The 22,467-nt window shown below is 46.8% G+C and overlaps 1 protein-coding gene across 7 annotated transcripts in view; it reads right to left on the bottom strand.

Moving 5' to 3' along the window:
* Positions 1-334: 334 nt before the first annotated feature.
* PACS2 (phosphofurin acidic cluster sorting protein 2) overlaps positions 335-22,467 on the bottom strand; it is a 72,792-nt gene continuing 50,659 nt past the window's right edge. For all 7 annotated transcript variants that reach the window (XM_027658362.1, XM_027658364.1, XM_027658363.1 and 4 more), the window contains exons 17-24: positions 20,221-20,331; positions 18,111-18,219; positions 10,993-11,035; positions 7,639-7,681; positions 6,311-6,446; positions 3,705-3,931; positions 1,594-1,707; positions 335-659 (exon numbers count right to left, since the gene is read on the bottom strand). In XM_027658362.1, the coding sequence (XP_027514163.1) occupies positions 541-659; positions 1,594-1,707; positions 3,705-3,931; positions 6,311-6,446; positions 7,639-7,681; positions 10,993-11,035; positions 18,111-18,219; positions 20,221-20,331 (902 nt within the window). In that variant the 3' untranslated portion in view covers positions 335-540. The remainder of the gene's footprint in view (positions 660-1,593; positions 1,708-3,704; positions 3,932-6,310; positions 6,447-7,638; positions 7,682-10,992; positions 11,036-18,110; positions 18,220-20,220; positions 20,332-22,467) is intronic.

The following is a 22,467-nucleotide window of genomic DNA, read 5'->3' as shown; positions in this document are numbered from 1 at the left end:
GTGGTTTGTTTTCCAAACTGGACCGTTGAACTCCCTCCAGACTCGCTGATCTCCCGTCCTTTGGCAGCAGGAAGACAGACTGGCCACCCTTTTTTCCTAGAAATATAGAGGGAGGGGGCCAAATGTACAGTAACACACATGATCTTCTGCAAAATCCATTTGAGCTGATCCACGGCTCCCCCAGCCCACTCACACCAATGAGGTCTCAGGTTAATAAGCAGTGCAGTTATTCAGCTATCTGCTTGTAAGTGGTAGGTGTTCTTGGGCAGGTTGCCTGCTCCTGCCAACTCCCCCACGACTTCATGTTGTCAGCACATCTATATTTAAGACTGGGTTTTTTTGCCTTTGTTTAAAGGGGTTTCCTTCCCTTGTAGTAAACTTAAGAGTTAATAGAAAAAAGTAATTCAAAAGTAATCCAAGCACATCTGTAATTAATTCTGCAGGAGAGGGCAGAGCGACGCGAGTCAGAGTTGGCACGCAGTTCCTGGCTCCTGGTGTGCAGTCCCTGGGACAGGCAGAAGGTCCCTCCGCCGAGCACAGCTAGAAGTTAGATTTGGAGTGTCCAAATATGCAGATGGGAAAGTGCTTGACATGGGAGGACCACTGTGCTGCCAGCTGAAAGAACTTGACATCATTCCACTCCACCCCATCGATCAGGACTGCAGGGGAGGGCAAAAAGAGAGGAAAAGTTAGAAAATACGGAGGGGAAGTGGCTTTGCTGGAAATCTCCCTGCAGTCGGCAGAGGGAGGCCTGACCACGCACTGCTCTGCCCGACTACCCCACCCAGCTGCACACGTGGGGGAAGAAAGGCTTGGGAGTAGACCAGGTTTAGGGAGAACAGCTCAGATTGTTGTTCCAGAATTGCTCACTGACACCAGAGCTCCCCAGACTGCTGATTTCAGTGTCATCTGATCCGATTGCTCAGATTTCCTAAACACACTTCATTTTCTCATTTGGGCAAATGCACTCTTACAGAGCTGCACATCAGTCTCTCCTCACTGGCACTCTAACCAGGAGACCCATGTCTCTTAGAGGGGTGACATGTTCTGTGAGTACCTCTCACGCTCCCCAGCATCAGACTGAGCCAGGAGGTGACCCAGGCAGATCCCTCTGTTGGAGATTCTCAACTGAACAGGCTACAGGAATATTTTTGATCCTGAATGCTCAGTTCTGGTGACAGCCACTTCAGATCTGCCTGCCAGATGAATATATGGCTCCTGCTGTGGCGTATCTGCGTGCCAGCATCCTGCCCATAGGAGCAGCCACACTCTCACCAGTTGCCACCAACCAACACTTGTACTAGTTGTGCAAGAGAAATAGAGAATGAAAGGGAGGGGAATGGAGCCTGGTCCAGCCCTTGTCCTCATCCAGAGCATTGATTCAGAGAAGTTCACAGGTAAGGGAGGATTTTCCCACATCCCAGACCTATTAAAGCATTCCCCCATGCTGGATACATCCAAGCCTGTTCCCCAGAAACACCCCATCACGCTGGCACCAGGGCACAGGGCAGGACACCAAGTCAGCCCTCTGCCTGGAGGACAATCATCTGAGCCTCATCCCAGAGCCTAACGGGATGCAAGCCGTGCACTTACCACGCAGCATGTTCTGCTGATGTTTTGCTGTGCAAATCAACCTGCTGATTCCTTCAATACACTGGCTCTTTGACTCAACCTCCTTGTCTTTTGTTTTCTTGGGCAAAAACATCACTGGAAGAAGAAACAGCACACAGTAAATCTATGCCACTCACAGGAGCTGCACTGACACTTATTTGAGTTTTTGTATTTAAACATTCATGTCTGAAAATTCTAAGATCCTCTCTTCTTGGCAAGAGTCTGTCAGTGCTGAGCACTATCACCTATATGCACATAAGCATCTTAGCCCTAAGTGTCTCTTTGTGAAGCATTTCCAGCTCATAACCCAGGCACCAAAGGGCACCTTCAGGGTAACTCCTGCTCCTGAGACACCATGCAGGGAAAATATCTACATCTGCAGTGGCAGGTCTGCTGCACTGACTGCACCCCAACTGGGCTGGGCTGCACACACACCTGGAGAGCAGGAGGGGCTACAAATTGGGGGCAGCTGGTGGAGAGGGAAGGCAGAAGAGAAGTTAAAAAAGGGTCCAGTTCCCTAAGAACTGTCCAAATGCATGAGTGAAGATGTACAAATCAGCTCCGCAAACGCTGGTGGTGTTAAAACACCTCTGCTGCAGGCTAGGCCAGCCCCAGGGAAGAACATGTGGAGTGTCTCAGGATTGCTTCTCCCATCAGCATGACACTTAAAGGGTGTCATCACAGGTGGCAGCTCTGGTACCAGCAGTGCCACAGCTGTGCTGGCCCAGGACTGACCTAGCTACACAGTTATGCAAAGAAGCTCTGTCAGCCTCCTCTCAGAGCCCCCAAAACCCCTGCTTCCATCAGGAGTGACTCCCCAGCCCACAGGCAGGAAGATGTTGTGAAGGACAGCTACTGGCAGCTGAATGTAAGTGCAGAACTGCCTTGCTGCTTCCTTGAAAATACTTTGCTGCAGAACTGTTCTCAGTTTCAAAAATGTTTCACATTATCAAGGCCAGGAGCAAATACAGAATTACTGACAATATTTAAAATGCCTTTTTTGTTAGTTTGTTTTGAGAAAATAAGCTTAAAGCCGTGAGTTTAAGAAGAAGAATAAAAAAGAAAAAAGATAACATGAGGCTTTGAACTGAGAGCATTTCTCTTCTACTTCCTTTTGACCCACAAAGTACTCTGTACAAAAGCATAAGAGTCATAGAATCCTTTAGGTTGGAAAAGACCTCTGAGATCATCAAATCCAACTGCTGACCTAACACTGCCAACTGGACCACTAAAACATGTCCCCAGGTGCCACATCTACACATCTTTTAAATACCTCCAAGCATGCAGGGATGGCAACTCCACCACTGCCCTGGGCAGCCTGTTTCAGTGCTTGACAATCCTTCTGGTGAAGAAAATTTTCCCAATATCCAATCTAAGACTCCCCTGGCAGAACCCAAGGCCATTTCCTCTTCCTGTCCCTCATTACCTAGGAGAAGATATTGACCCCCACCTTCCTTTCAGGTAGTGGTAGAGAGTGATAAAGTCTCCCTGACCCTCTTTTTCTCCAGGCTAAACAGCCCCAGCTCCCTCGGCCACTCCCACATGACTTTGCTCCAGGTTCTAGATCACCCCACTGGTTCTAGAGTGAGGCTGTGTGCAGGGGGAGAGTGGGAGGTCCTAGACTCCAGTTCAGAGGGTTCTCCCATTTTGTCATCTCACAGGGATCTGTGGTACTTGCTGGGCTATTGTCTCCCTCCCTCTTTTTTTTTCCCCTTACATGCCTTTTTTATTCTCTGTGGCTCTTTAGAGCTGAAGGCTCACAGGATGGGGATATCATCCCAGTAACCATCACTCTCCCAAGTTTCCAGCACTCTGTCCCCACCTTTGTTCTTCTGGGCTACACCATCTTAGCTGTTCAACCGTAAGAGTGAACACATCCCCTTTTTACAGCACAAAGAGGAACCACCCTTTCAAACTCTGTCACCTTATGTAGTCACTTCTCATCTACACATCAGGATTTTGAGGATAAAAATATGACTGAGGTGCTGTAATGCAGGACTGACAAGTCAGGCAGCCCTGGAGCAGCAGGACAGGGAGAGCAGCATTGCATTCTTGGCCTCAGGCAGCAGCAAATGTGTCCACCTTCACCTTACCTTTTTTGTTCTTTTCTTTTGTCACAACAGTCATGGACATGGTTGGAGTGGTGGTAATCTCCCCACTGGCAGGTAACCTGCTGACCTGGAGGGACCGGAAAGTGCATTTCAGTGTGTTTTTGGTAGTGGAGGGGTCCTTCTTCTCCGGGTCTCTCTTTCTATCCATGGGTGGAGCTGCAATCCAGTAATCCACCTGCAGGCCCATCAACTCAGCACCGAGGCCCTGGCTGGAAAACAAGACAAGAAGGTAATTTCTGCACAGCTCTCAGCAGTTCCCCCCATCTGTGCTTTTTTCAGAGTGGCTGGCATTCCTGGGCAAAGGATAAACACATGGCTCTTTGGGGAATCAGGCAGCAACATTTCAGAGCGAGACCCAGCAATTACAAAAGCCCCAGAACTCATCCCTGAGAGATGCAGCCTGCATCACACAGCACAGGGGCATCAGTTTGGCAGCACAGAACTGCACTGAGCCAAGACAAGCCGACCTCTTGCACAGCAATGGGGGTGAGCAGTGGGAAAGCTTCCTTCCACAATGTGGAATTTGGTGACCCAGCCAGTAAAGGTAACCCTTGAGGCGTCCCAGATCACTTTGTCTTTTGAGTGGGGAAAAGAGGCTGTAAGCACTTGTTGCTGCCTCCTGAGCACTGATGAGTGACTCTGTCCAGGTGCAGCACCGCCAAAATCAACCCTGAACTGGGGTGAGCAAAGACCTGGTGGGTCCCTGAACTCAGTTCCTCCAGTACTCAGTTCCCAGTCTCCCTGACTTGCTTTCATCTCCTATGTTCCTGAGCTCTTCCTGCCACCAGCTGCTTCCTTTCTGGCTCAGAATAAACAGCATCTCTGCTCTACCCAGGTCTCTGTTATGGAGTTGGTATGCAATAACTGCCTCCCCTGCCACTTGCTGGGGAATTCCACTGATGGAAAAATGCTCTGCCAGTCCTGTGATGCTTGCTTAAACAATGGTAGATTTCAGGACACGATCTGCTGTTGAAAACTCCCGCGCGTTGTGTGGTAACAGTTGTGCATCACCAAAACACACTGCCAGCCTTTCTTGAGCCAGAAAGGGGAAGATGAGCAACCTGGGAAATTTCAGCCCTTGCCTGCCCCTGCCTCTTGCTAGCTAACCCCAAGGGAGCAGACCTATGGCTGACAGCTTATACTTCTTCCTACACAATGACAATCAGTGTTAAATAATATACAGGTACTGGACAAAAAGCTAAATTTATCTACCAGTCCATGTCCCCTGTTTGAGAAATGGCAATTGTTAAGGAAGATAAATTTGATCTTGAATGAAATATGCATCCCTCTGCACCATCTGTCTAATAAGAAACTCTCAAGGTTAAACAAGGACATCCCATCATTAGAGTCCTCTCAGCTCTTCCTTTTGTTTGCCATTTATTCAGCTGAGAGTCAGACTGCAGAGCTGAGTTCATCTTTGATCACCAAAACCAGGTTTTGGATTCTCAGGGCAATATTCAGAAGTGAGATTCTTTAAGGATGACGCTTTTGAGATGCTGCTTTGAGTTTAAAGACTCCTTTGCATCACATTTCTCAACTCAGTTGTAAAGACAAAGCATCCTAATGTTCACTATGCCCAGGCAGGACTTTATGTTCCATTCCCTGTTAAACATGTGGCTTAATCTTTCAGTCTGGGTCACCCTCCACCCCCTGTGTTGTCACTTACAGGTCAGGGGAGATGGAACAATGTTGAACCTAAACTTCCTCATTTCTTGATGATTTTACCCTACAGTATGGAACTAAAAAGTACCAGCCTGGGTGTCAACTTCAGATACATCACATCCATGGCTCACAACTTGAACATCCTACACTCCTGTGTGTATTGGTTCCCAAAGCACTTCCACCTTTCGAAAGCCCATACAAAGCTCACACAGGAGAAGTCAGGTCTGCTCCCCAGAGCCTGCACAGCCCTCAGCTGCTGCTGGGACCAGCCTGGGGCACACAGGGCTCTCCTGCCACCAAAGCACAGGGAGCCAACAGGAGGCACCCAGGGAACTGGACCTTCTGGCACATGTGAACAGCCACTAACACCTTCCAGTGCTGTCACCTTAAGACTTCCAGCTCTCCCCTCACAGAGAAAGGGGTCAGCTCCTTCAAGAGTCCCTCTGACCTTACACTCACCTGGTCATTGAAAACATAAGAATCATGAGGGATTAGCCTGGCACCCACGTGTATCAGGGTCAGTAATTTCTTTGACTACATATCTCCTCAAGAGAATCCAGTCTCAAAGGGAAAATACCAGTAGATGGAAATAACAAACCTACCCAAATGGCTGCCACAATGGCTCAGCTCTGGTTTCTGCCAGACTATCAGAAACAAGGCTGCCCCTTGTAGTTCCAGTGTGTCTGACCTTGGGACATGCAGCCTTCCCATTGAGTGCAAGATCTCCCCTGCCCTCCCCAGCTCCTTATTGGTCAGCAAAGACATCGTGACTCCAGAGGCAAAAGAGGTGAAGGGGAAAGGTGACAGCTTTGAGTGTTTGCTAAGGATGAAGAAAGAGCTATGGGTTTCCCTTTAGAGGAGCTCTCTCTTATGCATATGCCAGATAAGCAGCCAAGGGGGCTGTGAGGAGACAAAACATGGTTTACCTTGAGGACGAGAAGCTGCCTGTAACAGATGGTGAGGAAGGGGGTGTGGGGGAGGCTTCTTTCACAGCAGGAGATACAGAAGGTGGGGTAGAAGAAAGGACACTGGAGCTTGAGGGAGCTGCATCATCAGAGTCACCTTAAAAAAAGGAAGTCAAACTGTTTGTCTGGGTTTGTCTCACAGCCCAGCACATACACACCAGGATAGCTCAGTCTCCTTGCCCACGCTGCTGCTGCACAGGTTTTGCTCACACTCAATCCAGAGATCAGCCAGCCCACCAGTTTCGATGGCCTCCACACTTCAACCACCAGGTTTCTATGTTTGGGTACAAGGCAGGGACAGACATTCACCCTCCTCTGGGCTCCTCATGTGACATCTGCTCTCCTAGGGTTTGCTCCCAGCTGATTTTAAGCCTTCTGCACAGTCAGAGCCCAGCCCATTGATCTCTGATGGGGAATCTCCCCCTGCAACCACTGCAGGGCAGCAGCACTCTTAGAATGCAGTACCTCTGGGCTGATCACAGGGACCTCCCCATTCCATCTGCTTCCACCCTCCACAACCAAGGCATCACTCCTTTCATGTCAGCCCTTCAGAACGGAGGGATCACTGTGGTCACAAGGAGTGACCCACAGAAGGGCTACCTCCATACACAAACCTATGTGTAACACAGGCCACAAGAATCTGGGTTTAATAGTGAAGCAATACAAGAAACAATCCCAACAGATGATGAAAACAATAATCCTGACTAGTAGTGTGTATGAAGGAGGAAAAAATAAGTTCACATTAATAAAACAGCACTACCTCATATCCATGTGTGTAAGCAGGCAGTATGGTGTAAATCATCTTGCACTCCCCATTAAAAAAATAAAAGGGTCCAAATTTTGCCCATCCTAAAGTTCCCAGTGTACATGTCTGAGATTGATTTTATCAGGCAGTTGAGCCCAGTGTAGGGAGACAGGCATGAACTTCTGATGGCCTGCTTCCACATTTTGGAGTAGGAACCATAGCAGTGAATCCACCCCACTGAGAACAAGCGAGAAAAATGGGCACTTGCACAAATGTGAGTGGAGCTTCACTGGATGAGAGTGTGGGAATTTCATCTGGCCTGAAGCTCCTTGTAAAGTAACATGAAAAATGGCCTCTCTCAACTGAGAGGGCTCTCATTCTGCAGACAAGCCACTAGGAGTCAAAGCAGTGGAACTGGGAGCCAGTAAAATCCAATTCCACCTCACAGCACTCCAAGACATCATCAATGGACAAGTTTGTTTAGCCTGTGAAGTCAGACTCCTACCACCTGTAGGACACAGAAGGCACACAGGATACTCGTTACCTGATGTTGCAGAAGATTGTTCCACTATTCCAACCTTCACCACCTAAAGGGGGCAAAACAGAAGAGCTTTATGAAACAGGAGTCCCTTGAACTTCAGGAACCCACAACCCCAAACCTAAGCTCATCCCTGCAGTCCCCTTGGCACTGTCCCAGCAGTCAGAGTAGTTGAAGTAAGTGGAAAAAGTGGAGTCTTCTAAGAGCTGGGCAGGTTCCAGCAGCGTCCAGCCAAGCAGTATGAGTTCACAGCCCATCCCTGACCTATAGAAGGGACAGCAGAGACCCTATGGAGCTGTTACAGACCTGACAGCTCTGAACAGTTCACCATCAGCCCCAAGCTATGGCAACTACAGTGCCTGTGACACCTGTGGGAGTGGGTCAGGGAGGAGAAAGGGACATATATATCCCTTCAGCACTGCTAATTACATACACGTTGCTTCCACCACCGAAGTGCAGCCACTTCCAGGGTGCAGCATAGCTGGGGTTTGTCAGGAAACCACAGAAGCAGCAACGTACAGTTTCTGCTCAGAGTTTTCTATGCTCTAAGCAAGGGTAGTGTCAGGCAAAGAGGATAAAGCTCCTAGCAAAGCCTCTGGATGCAGACATGGACAAACTACCACACGGACTGGTCAGAACGATCCAAATCACACAGTAATAAGGGTACAAATGTGTGTGGCCAACCAACCACCAGCTAGTACATTAAGATTAATGATAAATGCCACTGGTGATAATTTGAGGAACAGAACATGCTACAAACAAGCTCCCAAGAACACAATACGCCTAGAAAGATAAAATGCCTCTTGGTGATACAAAAGCAAGGACCATCTTCTAATGATAATCTGCTATGGTGCACAGGGATTCTTCCTCTTAATACAGCAGAGATCCTTTTTTAAGGTCCTTAAGAAACTTGTATCCAGGGTTAATGTCTACCCTGTGTAAATGTTGACAAATGGGAAAGAGCTGCAAAGGGAGTTCAAGTCAATAAAATCTGCTTTAGAATGAGAAATGATGCCATGCAATCTGTTTAGTTTGAAAATAGAAAGTCCTTAAGTTCAGACATGACCATGTTTGGACCACATCTCTAGGGAACATGTTTCTGTGCTATGGGACCAAAAAAAAAAAAAAAAAAGGACTTTATTATAAGCAGAAAGCTTTGCAGAGTTTTGAGGGTGGGGAGAGGTATGCTGATCTTGGAGAGCTCTCAGGCTTTCTGGTGGGTTCTCTGTTAGACCCAGTCTTGGAAAAGCCATCATGAACTCAGTAGTGTGTACTGAGGCTCCCTGAGGGGTCACTGGCTTGGGAGAAGGAGGTTGTAGCTCAGTTTGTCCAGTCTCCATCCAAAGGGCAACAAATCAGGCTCTGGAGTCCAGCAGTCATTTGTGCTGTATGTGTTAAACACCAAGAGGATGTTTCAGAGACTGTCACTGGTTGTGAGCAAGAGGAGGCAAGGCAGAAGATTTAGGAAAGACAAGCAACACAGGAAGCTGCCTACAGCCATCTTGATCTGCAAGCCAGACAGGAATCTCTTCTGGCCTTTTCCTCCTTGCTAGCTGACTGAAGATGCTCGAGTTCAGACACACGGGAGGAACACAAACACGTTCCCTTCCCTCCATTCAGGGAGGCCCTTGAGACTGCTGCAGTTCCAACATGCTTCCATCCAGGAATGTGTCAGCAGCCAGCCTCCCTTCCTTTCAGGAAGAGGCACATCCTGTTAACTCTCCTGGCAACTGGATCACGGAGCCTCCACCACCTGACCCTGGCCCCTTGTGAGGCTCCACTCCCACCACTTCAGAGCCCAGCTGAGCAGCAAGGCACTCCCCAGCTCACTTCTGGGTTCCAAGCAGGCTGCAGCTGAGGGAAAGAGCCTCAGTGTTCATATCCAGCGTCTGACTTTGTGAGACACCTGCAACTGGCCTTTCAGAGTCTCTTTACATGTGTTTCATGGGGAATTACTGTGTCAGGAACACTTCAGAAGCAAGAGCAAGTAGCAATGATTTGACCCTCATCACCAGCTGACATAGGAAGTCAGTTTGTGCTTTCAAGGCAAGTTTTTGGGGGCTTATGTAAACAACAAAGCCATTCACTCTTCCACCACTTTCAGACAATCACATCCAGACTGGAAAAGCAGTGCTAATGTCAGGACAATGATCACTTTAGAGTAATATGATAAACACTTTGAGCCCCGTTTGCTTGCACATAACACAGAACTAAATCAGTCCTAAAGAAAAGCTTTACAGAGCCATGTAGCTATGAGAGGAGTCTGGGAGCTTCCACACCCTTCTGGACTTTTCATGTTATTAGGAAAGGTGAAACAGCTGTTTTATAAAACCAGTTCTTCACTAGAAATTGCAGTTCATGGGAGGGACAAGATCAAGCAAAGCTCATCAGCAGGGAACAAATTGGGAAGATATATCTTCTCGGGAATAATGCAGAGAGAGATTCTCACTCTGAGGAGACATGTGAGTGAAAGCAGGGTCAGCCTGAGGGCAAGAGAGGCTAAGCTCTTTAAATGCCTTGGGATTTCGGATTAGCTCTGACGACAGGGACACAAACGGGAGTGCACACAAGTCAGCTTAACATAGAGCAGGCAGAGCAAGGCAGCCAGCATGCAAGAAAGAGAAGCTACAAGACAGTAGCAAAAACTGTGAAAAGGACATCCCACAATTGAAGAGCAGCCAGGGGATTCCTTTTTAGTTGCAGGTCAATGACTTTGTACCTAAAACTTAATGAACTGAAGAGCTTGATCAAATAAGGGGAGGGAAGCTAGAAAAGGCAAAGGACACAGTGCATGAAATACATGGACAGAAGAACAAAGATGGCCCTGCCTAGATACTCTGCACTTGGCCACCTCTGCCAGGAACACTTAAAGATAAGGACAGGAGGGAAAACTAGGGACTACTATCCCAAATACATGTTCACGTAATAAAATGCATTAAATAGCTCTGCCCCAGACTCAAAGCTTAAGAGAGGTATAAATTATCTCCCTGGTGGGATGTACTACCCACATCCCAGGAGTGGATGAGATATTAAGAAAACTGGAGTCTGTTCATGACAAGCACACAGAGGACTGACAGTAGAACAGCAAATTTGGCCAAATCAACCAGAGCAATCAGATTTCCAGGGACACGTCACTTTCACATCTGAGAAGTAAAATACACCTTGTAGTTTGTTGAGGGATCTTAGAGAGATATGCTTACATACCAGGCAGTTGCATCCAACCATCAGGTTCTCATGTTGATATTCTGCCTCAGAGCACCCAATGGCTTCTGCTCTACTCCAGAAACCAGGTAAGTTTGGGTTAACACTTACAGACTTATTATAGCTGACTTGCGACAGTGTAACTACAGCAACACTCACCCCAACAAAGGGAATGAACTTCTGCGAAGATTCTTCGTCAGGGCTAAAGGCAAAGAGAAAAGACTTGTTAGCAGCTTTGCTTCCACCCCAGTCACGATACTCACTTTATACGTTGCATTCCAGCATGCAGCAGGGACGGACAGTATGCAAGCGCCAGTCCAACGCTCCTCTCAAGGCCCCCTGCCAGCACGCCAAGAGTCTGCACGGGTGGGGAGGAGCACGCAGCCTACGGCATGTCCCTCTGCACGTCCCTCGGGGAACAGTCTCTTCCTCCCTCCCTCACGCTTGACAGAGAAACATGCTTTGATGGCATGGCAGTCATCACAGACACACGACCTCCTACTGCAAGGAAATGGATCTTGTGCCACAACAACACGGAGAACTGTGCGTTACTTACTAGTCCCTGAAGTGCTCTGCACGCACGGCCTTCCCGCGTCCCACCTTTGGAGCCATGTGCCATACCTTGCACATCCCGGCACCGCTAAAGCAGTTAGCCTGCCACGGGGTTACAAGCCGTGACACGTGGTTATTTGTAAAGCACTGGCAAGGACGTGCTCACACCCCCTCACGCACACACACGCGCGTCCCAGGCCACCGGGAGCTCACAGTCCCTTCCACAGGCACATGGAGAGGTTGGGCACCAGAGCACACCGGGCAGGTCAGGACACCGACTCGAGAACTGCAAACAGTAAACCAAACCGAACAAAAGGCACACCACGTCCCAGAAACAACTGAAGACAATGCACACACTTGGAAATCCCCTCCTGCTCTGGCCCTGCCCAGGATTCAGAAGCCAGAGGGTAGAGAAGGGCCAGCAACAAAGGTCACGGTCAAACTTAGAAGGAATTAGGGAAAGACTCAGCAAACACAAGAGGAACAAGATCTAAGTGAGGAAGGCAGGCTGAAAGGGCCTGCAGAGTCACTGCTCCCTTCAAGGGTGACAGAGATTAAGATGGACCCACAGGGTAAGGAGAAGACCACAGGAGCATATCCACATGTTCCGAGGAACTACAGCTCAGCATTGCAAGTGACTGCACGGGCAAGACACTCATTTCTCAGTGACCAAACACAGGAGACAGGTAGGAAGCAGACGAACACTGAGACTTCTCATGTTTCTCTTTCTGTGCATCCCTCTGCTCACAGAAAAACTATCCAGAATTGAGCTTGTGGCAGCATGACTACTGCAGGAACACAGATGTTTCTATGCTGTTTCCAGCACAGATCAGAAATGCACCAAATGCACAAAGGTTGTCAACCACTGTGTGATTAGCACAGGTTGGACACTTTCCTCTAAGCCTCATGGAAAGAATGGCATAGAACTGCAGTGAATGTGACTCAGGCAGAGTTCCCTCCTGGTCCAAAGCAGAGTGTAATTTTGCAAACAGCCTCTCATTTAGGCTCAGCTCTTCTTATCCATTCCTACGGCAAACAACGGGGCTTTACTCGCTTCCTACCTCACAAACCCAGGCACTGCACCCATTCATTCTTCCCCCAAAGCACGGGACAGTGACCAAATCCCTGATTGGAAGGCAGAAAGGTCACATCTTTGCAAACACAGCTGCAGGCCCCCAGCAAACACATCTCCTACAAACGTGATATTTCCACGTGATATTTTCCTCTAGTTTTGCAAAGGGAAACGAGAAAACCACTGAGCTGTTGGGAGCAGCACAGAACAGAGGCTCAGCTTTTTTCTCATTCCTTGAGCTCCATGGGCTGAGAAGCAGGCAGAAAGCAAGTCCTGCTGACCAAGTGAGGGAAGCACAATAGTTGTCCAGTCATCTCTCAGCTACTAATGGCTTTACTCTGAGCTCTCAAAAAACAAACCATGCCCAATTCCAGCAGAAAACTCATTCTTGTTCCCCCTGGGAGCTCTGACTCCCACTGCGGAGAGCTCAGCAGCAATTCTGAAATAAATCATTGCTTCAGTCACTATTTATCACAGCTCACAATGATGCACAAGCTGTTCCAGAAGCAATCCAGCTGGATTTCAGTTCAGCTAGCCTAGTCCTGTCACATGTCCTCTTGGGAACTCTGGTCTTGCACATGTACTTCTGAAAATGCAGCTTTTCAAAACAGTTGCTCTTCATGTGGATGAAAGGAAAGATGAGGTGATCATGCTTGTTCTCCACTTCCTCTTTTGTGCTCTTTCACAATTCTTGTTCTTCAAGATCTCAAGATCCCAAAATATTAATCCAGAATCCTTTCACCTTCGTAACAGCCCCTTCAACTCCTCCTACCACAGCCCTGCAATTAAAAATATCCCCTGTCCCTGGAAAGGCAGCTCCCCCTTATTACCTTGGTTGCACAGATTCCCAGGCTCCAGAGGTTTAACCCCACAGCCATATCCAAGGCTTTACTTTTACCCACAGGGCTTCTGAAGGCCCTGGTGCCTCAGCTGTAATTTAAAGCCAGACCTGACCCTGGGTTGTAATTTCCAACAGTGTTATTGATATTTCATGTCTCTAATTCTGGGGAAGAAAAACCCTCATACAACAAAACCCACAAACCAACAAATTCTAGAGGACAACAAAAACCAGAGAGGCTAGAAAGAAAATCTTTATCTGGATTTCGGAGTTGTCTAATTACTTTTCTTGCTTGGGCAAAATCCATGCAACTGTAATCAGTGCCTCAAAGGTAACCTGCCCAGAAATGGACTTGCAGGCTCCCTCCCTACCCCAAGAAATTCATTCAGATTAAGACATATATTTGGATTTATGCTTCAGGACTCTTAGAAAGGAGAAGCAGCTGTATCACCAGGAGTCAGCCACCTGACAAGCAGAAGGAATAATATCTTTCAGTGTACAAGCTAAGCTGCAAAGCACTTGGATATTACAGTAAGAGAGACTGAATTACCACTTAGAGCAGTTATGCCACTTATTAGCCTTTAAAATTTAAGCAACCCAAAACAGATTCAAATGAAACCAAACATCTGTGATTTCCTAGCAGGAGGGTCTCAGACACTACCTTTATTCCAGGCAAGTCCTGAAGCAGGGCAATAGGAAAGAGGGGACTTTTATCACTTCTGAGCCACTTCAGACCAGGCACTACCAACAACTGTCCAAGGTTTATTTTTGGTATGAAGCATTATCACCAGGCAGCTGCAGCTGCCAACACTGTCCCAGTTCCACCAAGTCTCCAGTGGTCAAGCCAAAAAAGGGACAAAGCAACTCCAGGTCCCCATGACACATCAGATGAGCCACCTCTCAACCTTCCCAAAAACCTCCCATACAGCACTCTTCACATTCCTACAGTGACACCATACTCAACAGAACACCCAGCCTTTCTTGAGCCTTGATTCTCCTCTGCTGCACTGCTTGGCCAGGCCAGGGGCACAGTGAACTCCTGTTACGTTTCCACCAGCTGCTCAAGGAGGTTCCTGAAGCAACCAGACAGATGACAGGGGCTCTGTTGACCCAGAGGAGAGATCGGGGCCATCTTCACCAGCTGCGTTCATGTTCAGTGACTACCGCAAGGTGTGTTCGAGAAATAGAACTTGGAGCAATGACCTGGACTCTGTAGAGTCTCCAAGACACACAGCAGGCAGAAAGCAGTGTTACCCCTGCTTCCTATTGCCCAGGAACCCTCCAACCCAAGGCAACTGTGCTCCAAGGAGCAAAAGCTGGGAAGTGTTCTACAGGACAGAGTGAAGAGCTTTTGGTAAACCAGGCAGGAAATGACCCAGCCTTTGTCCTGACAAGTGAACAATGCTTCCATTTTCAGTAGCCAAGCTGCTTCCCAGATTCATGCAAGGGCTGTCCAGAAGCCACATGGCATGAGCTGTGCTGGGCACTGAATTACAGTGGGTGACATCAGCCCAGGTTGACAGAGCTGATCAGCAATCCAGCACTGGGAATGAGCGTCTGGTGAGCCTCAGATCTCAAATATCACAGTCTCTCTTTCAGGAAAACAATGCAGAGAGTTTATCGACATCAATGAGACACCTCTCCTAGTGAGAAGCCCACCTCACCACCATGGTCCCAGCACCCCAGATGTTGCCTGGGCTGCACTGTTCCTTGACAATTCTGTAACCAGTACCCAGAGCTCACAGACAAAGTCAGTCACCCAGTGTAACGCAGAGGAGCTGCAATGGCAATTCGTTTCCTTCTTGAACCCCTTCCTCATTGCCAGCCCCCCTGATTTCAGGTAAGGCCAGCAAATGCTCCAAAAGAACAGGACAAAGCTTTGGCACCATTGCAGTCCATCACAGGCAGCACATGCGCCAACTTTTTGCCATGACAAACAGAACAAGGGGACGGGAAGGAGAGTGTAGGTAGGTCAAAATAGGGATAGCTGGCAGTAAAGTTATAAAGCAGCTTATCACATACAGCTACATCCTAAAGACTGGCTTGGCTTTCCTTGGACCACTAGGACTTGTTTAACAGAGCAAATGCTAGGATTCTGGGAGATTTCTGTTGCAATGAATTTGTAGGTAGTGCTGCTGTTTCTGCATAGACCACTGCATTGAAAGCTGGACTTGGAGAAGCCATTCACCTCTGTCCTCAAGGGAGAGGGAGCTGCAGTAACTTTGTGAGCTGAGGACAAAATAAACAATGTCCAATTATCGTATGATTCAAAGGATGGGACCCTGCAGAGCAAGGGGGTCTTGGAGGCAGCTCAGAGAGCACAACTCCACTGCTAGCGTACATCTGTCTTCTCTTTCTTAAGTCCCATACATTTGGGATAGCCTGCCAGTAAGAGACTAGTCCTCAATTGTTTTAATTACAGGGAGGAGATTTGCTGGTCTGCACTCAGACACTGCACAGCTGAACCCCACCCTGAGCCGCTGAGTGCCACCTACAGCACTCCAGTTCCAACAGACAGGAACTGAAAAGCCTTTTCTCAGTTCTGATCCTTTTGGGGCTACACAATATCCTCTGATAGCCAGGAAAAAGGCAAGAAAAAACCCTACCTTCTCCATATTTTACTGCTCAAAGCTACTCTCAATAACTCCTTCGTTCCCATTCAGTCTACACGCTGGGAACCCAAATGTGTGGTCCAAAGGCACAGCAGTCACTTTCAGTTACGCATTCTGCCAGCAGATGCCATAGTTTCAAAGCAGCGAGCAGAATTTAACCTAAAGCACAAACTGTGCATCCCAGATCCGCAGGAACTGTTAAACAAGGCACAAAAGACCAGTTCACTGGGAAAAGAGATAGGAGATGGGAGGGGGAACCTAAAAGGAACTGATACCTTAAGGTAAAATCAAAATGAAAGCTCTTTTTCCTTTTCAGGAAGCAACCAAAGAAAAAGATAAATGCGTTATTATACTTACAACAAAGCGATGCATTCATTTAGATAGTGCTAATGGAGACACAATTTCTGTGCTGTTTTTCACAATACCCTCCCTAAGCTTCTGCCAGTGAGAGAGACAGGCATATCTAAAGGAAGGCACACTGGGAGACAACTGCCCACACTCCATGGGAGAGCCTGTTACTCTAACTCACTCTGGTTTGCTCATGGGGTACTGACCTGAACGCAGGAGTTATTTTAAAGCAGACACACAGAGACGCTGAGAGACTGCCAGCTGTGCCAGTCTGACTACCAGTCTCAGCAATCTCTCTTCCCAGTAGCCTTCCGCAGGGTTTGAGCCTGACTTAAACCTATCGACAGCTTCAGGTATGGCACCAGAGTCCAGAGGATGTAAAATCCAAATGGATCAGACCAGCCTGCTGGGACACTGCTGGGAGGACTAAGGGCATGTGTTGCTCAAGTACATTTCAGATGTTTTTCAACAAAGTACTGAATTGATCTTTATGAGCACATTAGAAACAAAATGATTAAATGTGCGTTAATGACAACAATGAATCTGCAACAGAATGGAGGAGGCAGTGGAAACCAGTGCAGAACCCAGTAACCCAAGACTGCAGAGAAAGAAGAAGGCTGCCCTGAGAAGGGGTTCACACTGCACTAGGGGTGTCTGATCTCCCTGCTGGTAACTAGGTAAGTCTTCACACCAAAAACAAAATGGAAAATTGAAGACAAGAGCTTCAAGTACCCTGTGGCTCTTCAAATTTAACTCTTATTATCATGTTAATTTTACAGAAGTTCACAAATACACGAAGAGACTGGACTAGTCTCTTTTACTGGACCAGTCAGTTCAGAAATATTTTCCCTAGGAAAATACGTAGAGTGGGCAGAATTTTACTGAATCATTTCTGCGAAGTAATGTAAGAACAGACACGGGAATGGAAAAGCAATATCCTATGAGAATTTCCAAAAAGAGGGAAAAAAGTTACTCTATCCACACTTTTAATCCCTCACAATTCTTACGCAAAGGAGACACCAATGAGGGATGTTAATGGACCAAAAATGAAAAATCAAATAGAAGTGATTAACAGTTAACACCATCCATGCCTCATAGGAAATTGCTAGTCCCTAACTGAGAAAAATCACATGAGCTGAATGTTTGTCCTACTCTTGGAAATTATTAGGATGTGAGTTGGAATCTCTTATTCTGTCTGTCCCTTGATAACAATGCTGCTCTACCCTTCAATGACAGTTACTCTTCTTCCTGGACCCTAGCCACATGAGGTTCTACATACTCCTGCTCTTGCTTTCAGACCCCAATCGTCCTTCCTGAAGGCTGCTTATCCCTTAAGAAAAGCTGAGATAAAACCTGGTGAATGTCAGCCCTCCCCAGAAGGAGTCCTGGTAGCCTGCAACTGCCAATCAACAAGGATTTTGGCTCTCCTGCGAGAAGCTCTGCTATTTACACTCCAAAAAGAAAGGGTTTCAGTTCCATCAACGCTGATGTAAAAAGGTTAGATCTCATGGGAGATACTTTGAGGGGGAATGCTGAGGTCCAGTCTTACACACCTAAGGTCTCTGTGGTATGAGATCTCTGGAACCTAAGCAGACATAATCTGTTTGTCCCCCAACCTCCTTAGTCCCCACTTCTCCAAACCTCTCATATCTTCAAGAAAATCACTGCACTTGAAGTAATCCCACTGTCGTAGATTCACTAAGTGGGACACATCACTGGGTGCAGGCTACCATAAGGCTCCCAAGGGTTTTGCCATTTGGAGTGATTTTAAGACTGCTGGCACATGAGATGAGAAAAGCACTCTGTTTTCAACCAGCTGCTCACCCTGGGAGCCAGTATGACAGCAGTGACATACCTTTTCTGTTTGTATGTCAGCATGGCTTCAGCAATGGGCAACTGATGTGCACAGTTTGCCCCTGCTATGTACTGGGTTATCCGGGAGACGACATCGGGCGCCTCTGGAACTGCAAGAGAACAAAAGGAAAGCATTTAAGTGACTTTTCCAACCACCACCACCACCACTGTCCTCCCACCTGCTGATAGTACCCTGCCATCTGCATTTGAACTGCATCTCCACCAGGAAGCTCTGCTTACTCCAGAGCACAGTAAAGCTGTCCAACCAAAAGCAAACATCCTATGAGAGCATTAAGGTGAAAACATTGGGAAGGAACACTAAGTACATAAGTACAGACATCTGCACCCAGCGTTACTGACTGAAGTGTCATGAGTATTTTATAGTGGTTAAAAGCTTTTCTTTGAAAACATGTACCTGCCCAGAGTCAGATTAAGGCTTTTTCACACCTTGACTGCAGATATCTGCTGAAGAAAGTGCCTGTCCACCTCTCCCAGGTGAGCTGCTCTGCTCACACCAGCATTCAGTGACCTGAATTCCTAATGACCTCATGGCCTTGCTGAGTTCACTGAGAAGACAGAGACATGCAAGGATAGGAAAAGCACAAAGATCACATCTATGGTAGCAATGCTCCAGATAGGTGAGACTGTGCTTGATTCAAGTTGGCAGGAAGACATCTCCTAAACACCTTCAATATTTCTTTGGTTTCCAGCGAAAAGCCTCAATGTGAGATCACAGGAATGCAAGTGACCTTCACCAGGCACTTCCATACCTTATAAATGGGCATTTTAACCCAACTCTTTGTATTTGAACAGTGAACTATTTAAGAGCTACAATTCTCTGCCAGATCTTCTTATGCCATCACAGGGTTTCTGTGCAGTTCCCACGGCACAGATGAAAACACAGAATGTACAAGATCTGCACTGAACAATAATGCAAAAATAAATAAGGGCTGCAGCATATAACCAGCATATGACATCTCACTAAGGAACACCTGTGGTTCTCAGGCTGGATTTGTACTGTATTATGAAGCATTCCTAACTGAGACACAAAAATCAGGTCTGTATTTACATTTGTCTGCATTTTCAAGTGCAGTAAGGAATTAAAAGAAACCAGTTCCATACACCTGTTCTACAATTTTAGGATTAAGGAAACGTGTAGACTGTGTTTCTAGTCCAGTCTCCTGCTCAAGCAAGACTAACTTCACCTTCAGAACAGGGTGCCCAGGGCCTTGTCCAGCCACCTTCCCATCTGCTAAAAAAGTAGATTTACATATGAAGAGGTCTCTCTCTCTTCCTCTCATGGCTAAAGGACTTCCAGGAGCATCCTGGGAGTCTCAGGCACTGCAATTCCAACAGGGAGAACCACACTGCAACCTCCCCACACTCACGGTGCTCCACAAACTCCAAAGCTTTTTCCTTCAAGTGAAATTTCCCTATTGGCTATGCTGCCGTGACAGCATCAAATCTCAAGCTTTCATGTAGCCCTAAATGCCAGATGCAAATCCTCCTCTCTCCTATTTCTTTCCATTCTTGAAATCGATGAAAAAACTGTAAGCATTAATATTTTAAGCAAATGAATACTTTAACATAGAGTAAGGCTTTAACCTGGCCTAGAACAGTCTCAGATCAGAATAGGAATTTGTTGATTTGACCTAGGGCAGCTCCCACTTGCTACCACACCGGTGAAGAACAAAATTCTTTAACAAGAAAGGTCCTGCCAGCAGACTTCAGAACATTCTCACACACAGCTAAGAGAAGTTAATCCTCCCAGACTTTCCAGTTTTCCAAATCTTTACGCTGTACAGTTTCTGAAGGAAAGCAATGTACTGAACTTGGCAGAGAGACGTCTGCCAAGAACAAAGCTGAGAGCCAGGTAAGAACAGCATGACTCAGAGGCAGTTAGTTAGTGCCTCTGGGAGCCAACAACTCTTTGCAAACCGCCATGTGAAGGGCTTACAAAGGTCAGATCTGAAATGGGAATGTGGTGGAGTGAGGAGAAAAGAGGAACAGAAACATTTCTCTGCTTCCTCTTGTATTTACTTGACCTTTGCTAAAATTACTCATTCAAACTTTTCATCCCACACAGGCCAGACACAGACACATGGTCTTACCAGTGGTCTGTGCTTCAAGTTTGTTGAATAGATCTCTCCAGGCTAGATCTTGGAAGAAGTTGTTGTATCTATAATCTACAGACCCCAGATATTTGGCCACTGGATGAGAGCCTAAGGAAGAAAGGAAAACAGGACAGTTGTTCTTCCCAGCACTTCACATAAGCATGATTTTTATTTGTAAGGAATTAAACTCCAAAATCAAAATTACACTAGACATCCCAGAAATAAACTTCTTCAATTATAACCAAGTAATTTAGTGCAGCTTATCTCTACAAGAGCATGCAAACAGACTTCCCAGCAGAGACTGCTTCAACACACTGATATCCTTCAGTTGACACTTCCCCCTTCACCCCAACAAATTAAATTTTAGAAGGCCAAAGAAAACGGGACTGGGAAACTGCTGAGGAAATAAATGATTTGGAAGACACAGAGGCACTATGACTCTCCATCTCAGTCTCTCAGCTTTGCAAGGGGCTTTCCCAAACAGCCCTTCCTGCCCACAGACTGCACCACACACACCATGGCTAGGTCACCTCTGCCAGGAGGAGCCAGACCCCTTCTTCCCAACATCATTCACACACCACAGGTGTTTTGCAATACTAAGAGGCAATTGCCCTCAACCAGGAAAAACAACCCAGGGAGCCTTGTTTAATCGGTGGAAAAGGGCTATGAGCTCAATAAATGCACTGCAATTAAAGACAGAAGACAGAGTCCAAGGATTACAGCCCCCAGTCAATGTTGGCATATGCATCAGGTCCCTGCTTGCTCTAGCTAAGCCTCATGGCTCAGCTCTTCTGTGAGCATGGAAAGACCTCCTTGCAGAAGCTTTGTGTGTTCAGTCTCCAGCTCTGGATGGAGATCTAACTTTATACTTACACTGAGCAGGAGAGGGAAGGTGTTTAAGTGACAAACTCTACCCTGGGAGGTGGCAAATTTTCATTTTAGGCCACCTATGTCCCTAAAACAGACAGCACCCTCTTGCAACTACCTCTCCAGTCTTTCAACATCAGAGAAAAGGTGTGCCAGGATCACACTTCCCAGTCACCACATGGCAGTCATGCTCAGCATGAATCCTGTACATTTACAATCAGCCATGAAGCAGCCTCAGAGTTCCTACTAATCAGATTATTTTTATCTTTCCTGCATACGAAATTCTCACATCTTCCATTCTCACATCTCACACTTCCAGAGGCTGCAACAGTTGAGTCACCAGCTGGTAACTGGTAACCTTACAAATTCTCTTGAGGCGACTCCAGTTGTTTAACTATACTCACTGTGCTCCAGTAAAGACTATGGTGGAAAAAACCTGCGAATTTTCAGGGGAAAAAAAGTGCTAATTTCCAGACCTCCACGAAAGGTTCAAGCAGCAGGTCTCTCTGAGCTCCCCTCATTGTCATGCCTAAATCCTTTCCCGGTCCCTCCTGATCATGGCTACTTTCACACCCATCATTTCTTTTGCAGTGAACTTTTAAACAGTGCACACAGAACAGCTCTGCACCATGCACTGGAGAAGCTTTCCCACATGCTGGGAAAACACACTGCACCTGGCAAATGCAGTTAGAGACAACTAAAAAACAGGAGGTCTCCCAAGAAGTTCTATCCACAGGAGCTAAAAAAAATGTTAAGATACCTCAAACAGCCAAAATAGCCCCCAACTTTTTATTTTATTTTACCTGCCCCTTTTCAGTTGTTTATACAGTGGTTTGGACACCAAAAGAGTCTTCCAGCCATAGAATCAGCAGCATGAAGCAGGACTGAATCTCCCAGTACAGTTGCTTACAGACACTAAGCATTTCTCATTATTAATAAACCACTGTCATTGCAGAGTGTAGTTGTGGATTCAGAAGGTAAAACCACCTTAGGAAAAATTCCACCATCCCTAGTTCGAAAGTATTGATAGCAGCACAGAGGCTTTTCCTTTAAGACATTTATGGCACGGTCACCATTCTGTCTTTGGTGCTTTTTCAATTGTCAGAAATGAGAGGTTGCTCCTCAATCACTTTAACGAACTGCCAGAAGGCTGGCCAGAAATAAGCTCTTGATTTGACCAGGAAACACTGCAGACTTCTGTGGAAAAGGTCCTGTTAGAGAAGTTTCTATATTTGAAGTACATTTAAAAAGGATTCAGAGTTCTGAAGCAGTTTCATTATCAAAGTGCTTTGTTAATTTTTTCTTTTTTTTTTAAATTACGAAACAAAGTTTTATGATTAAAAAGCCAACCCAAAGCCACGCTAGCTGAACCTTGTG

The sequence above is a fragment of the Corapipo altera genome, unplaced genomic scaffold (assembly GCF_003945725.1).
Source record: "Corapipo altera isolate COAL_440 unplaced genomic scaffold, ASM394572v1 79, whole genome shotgun sequence".
NCBI lineage: Eukaryota > Metazoa > Chordata > Aves > Passeriformes > Pipridae > Corapipo > Corapipo altera.
This window is presented reverse-complemented; position numbering and strand designations above follow the sequence as displayed.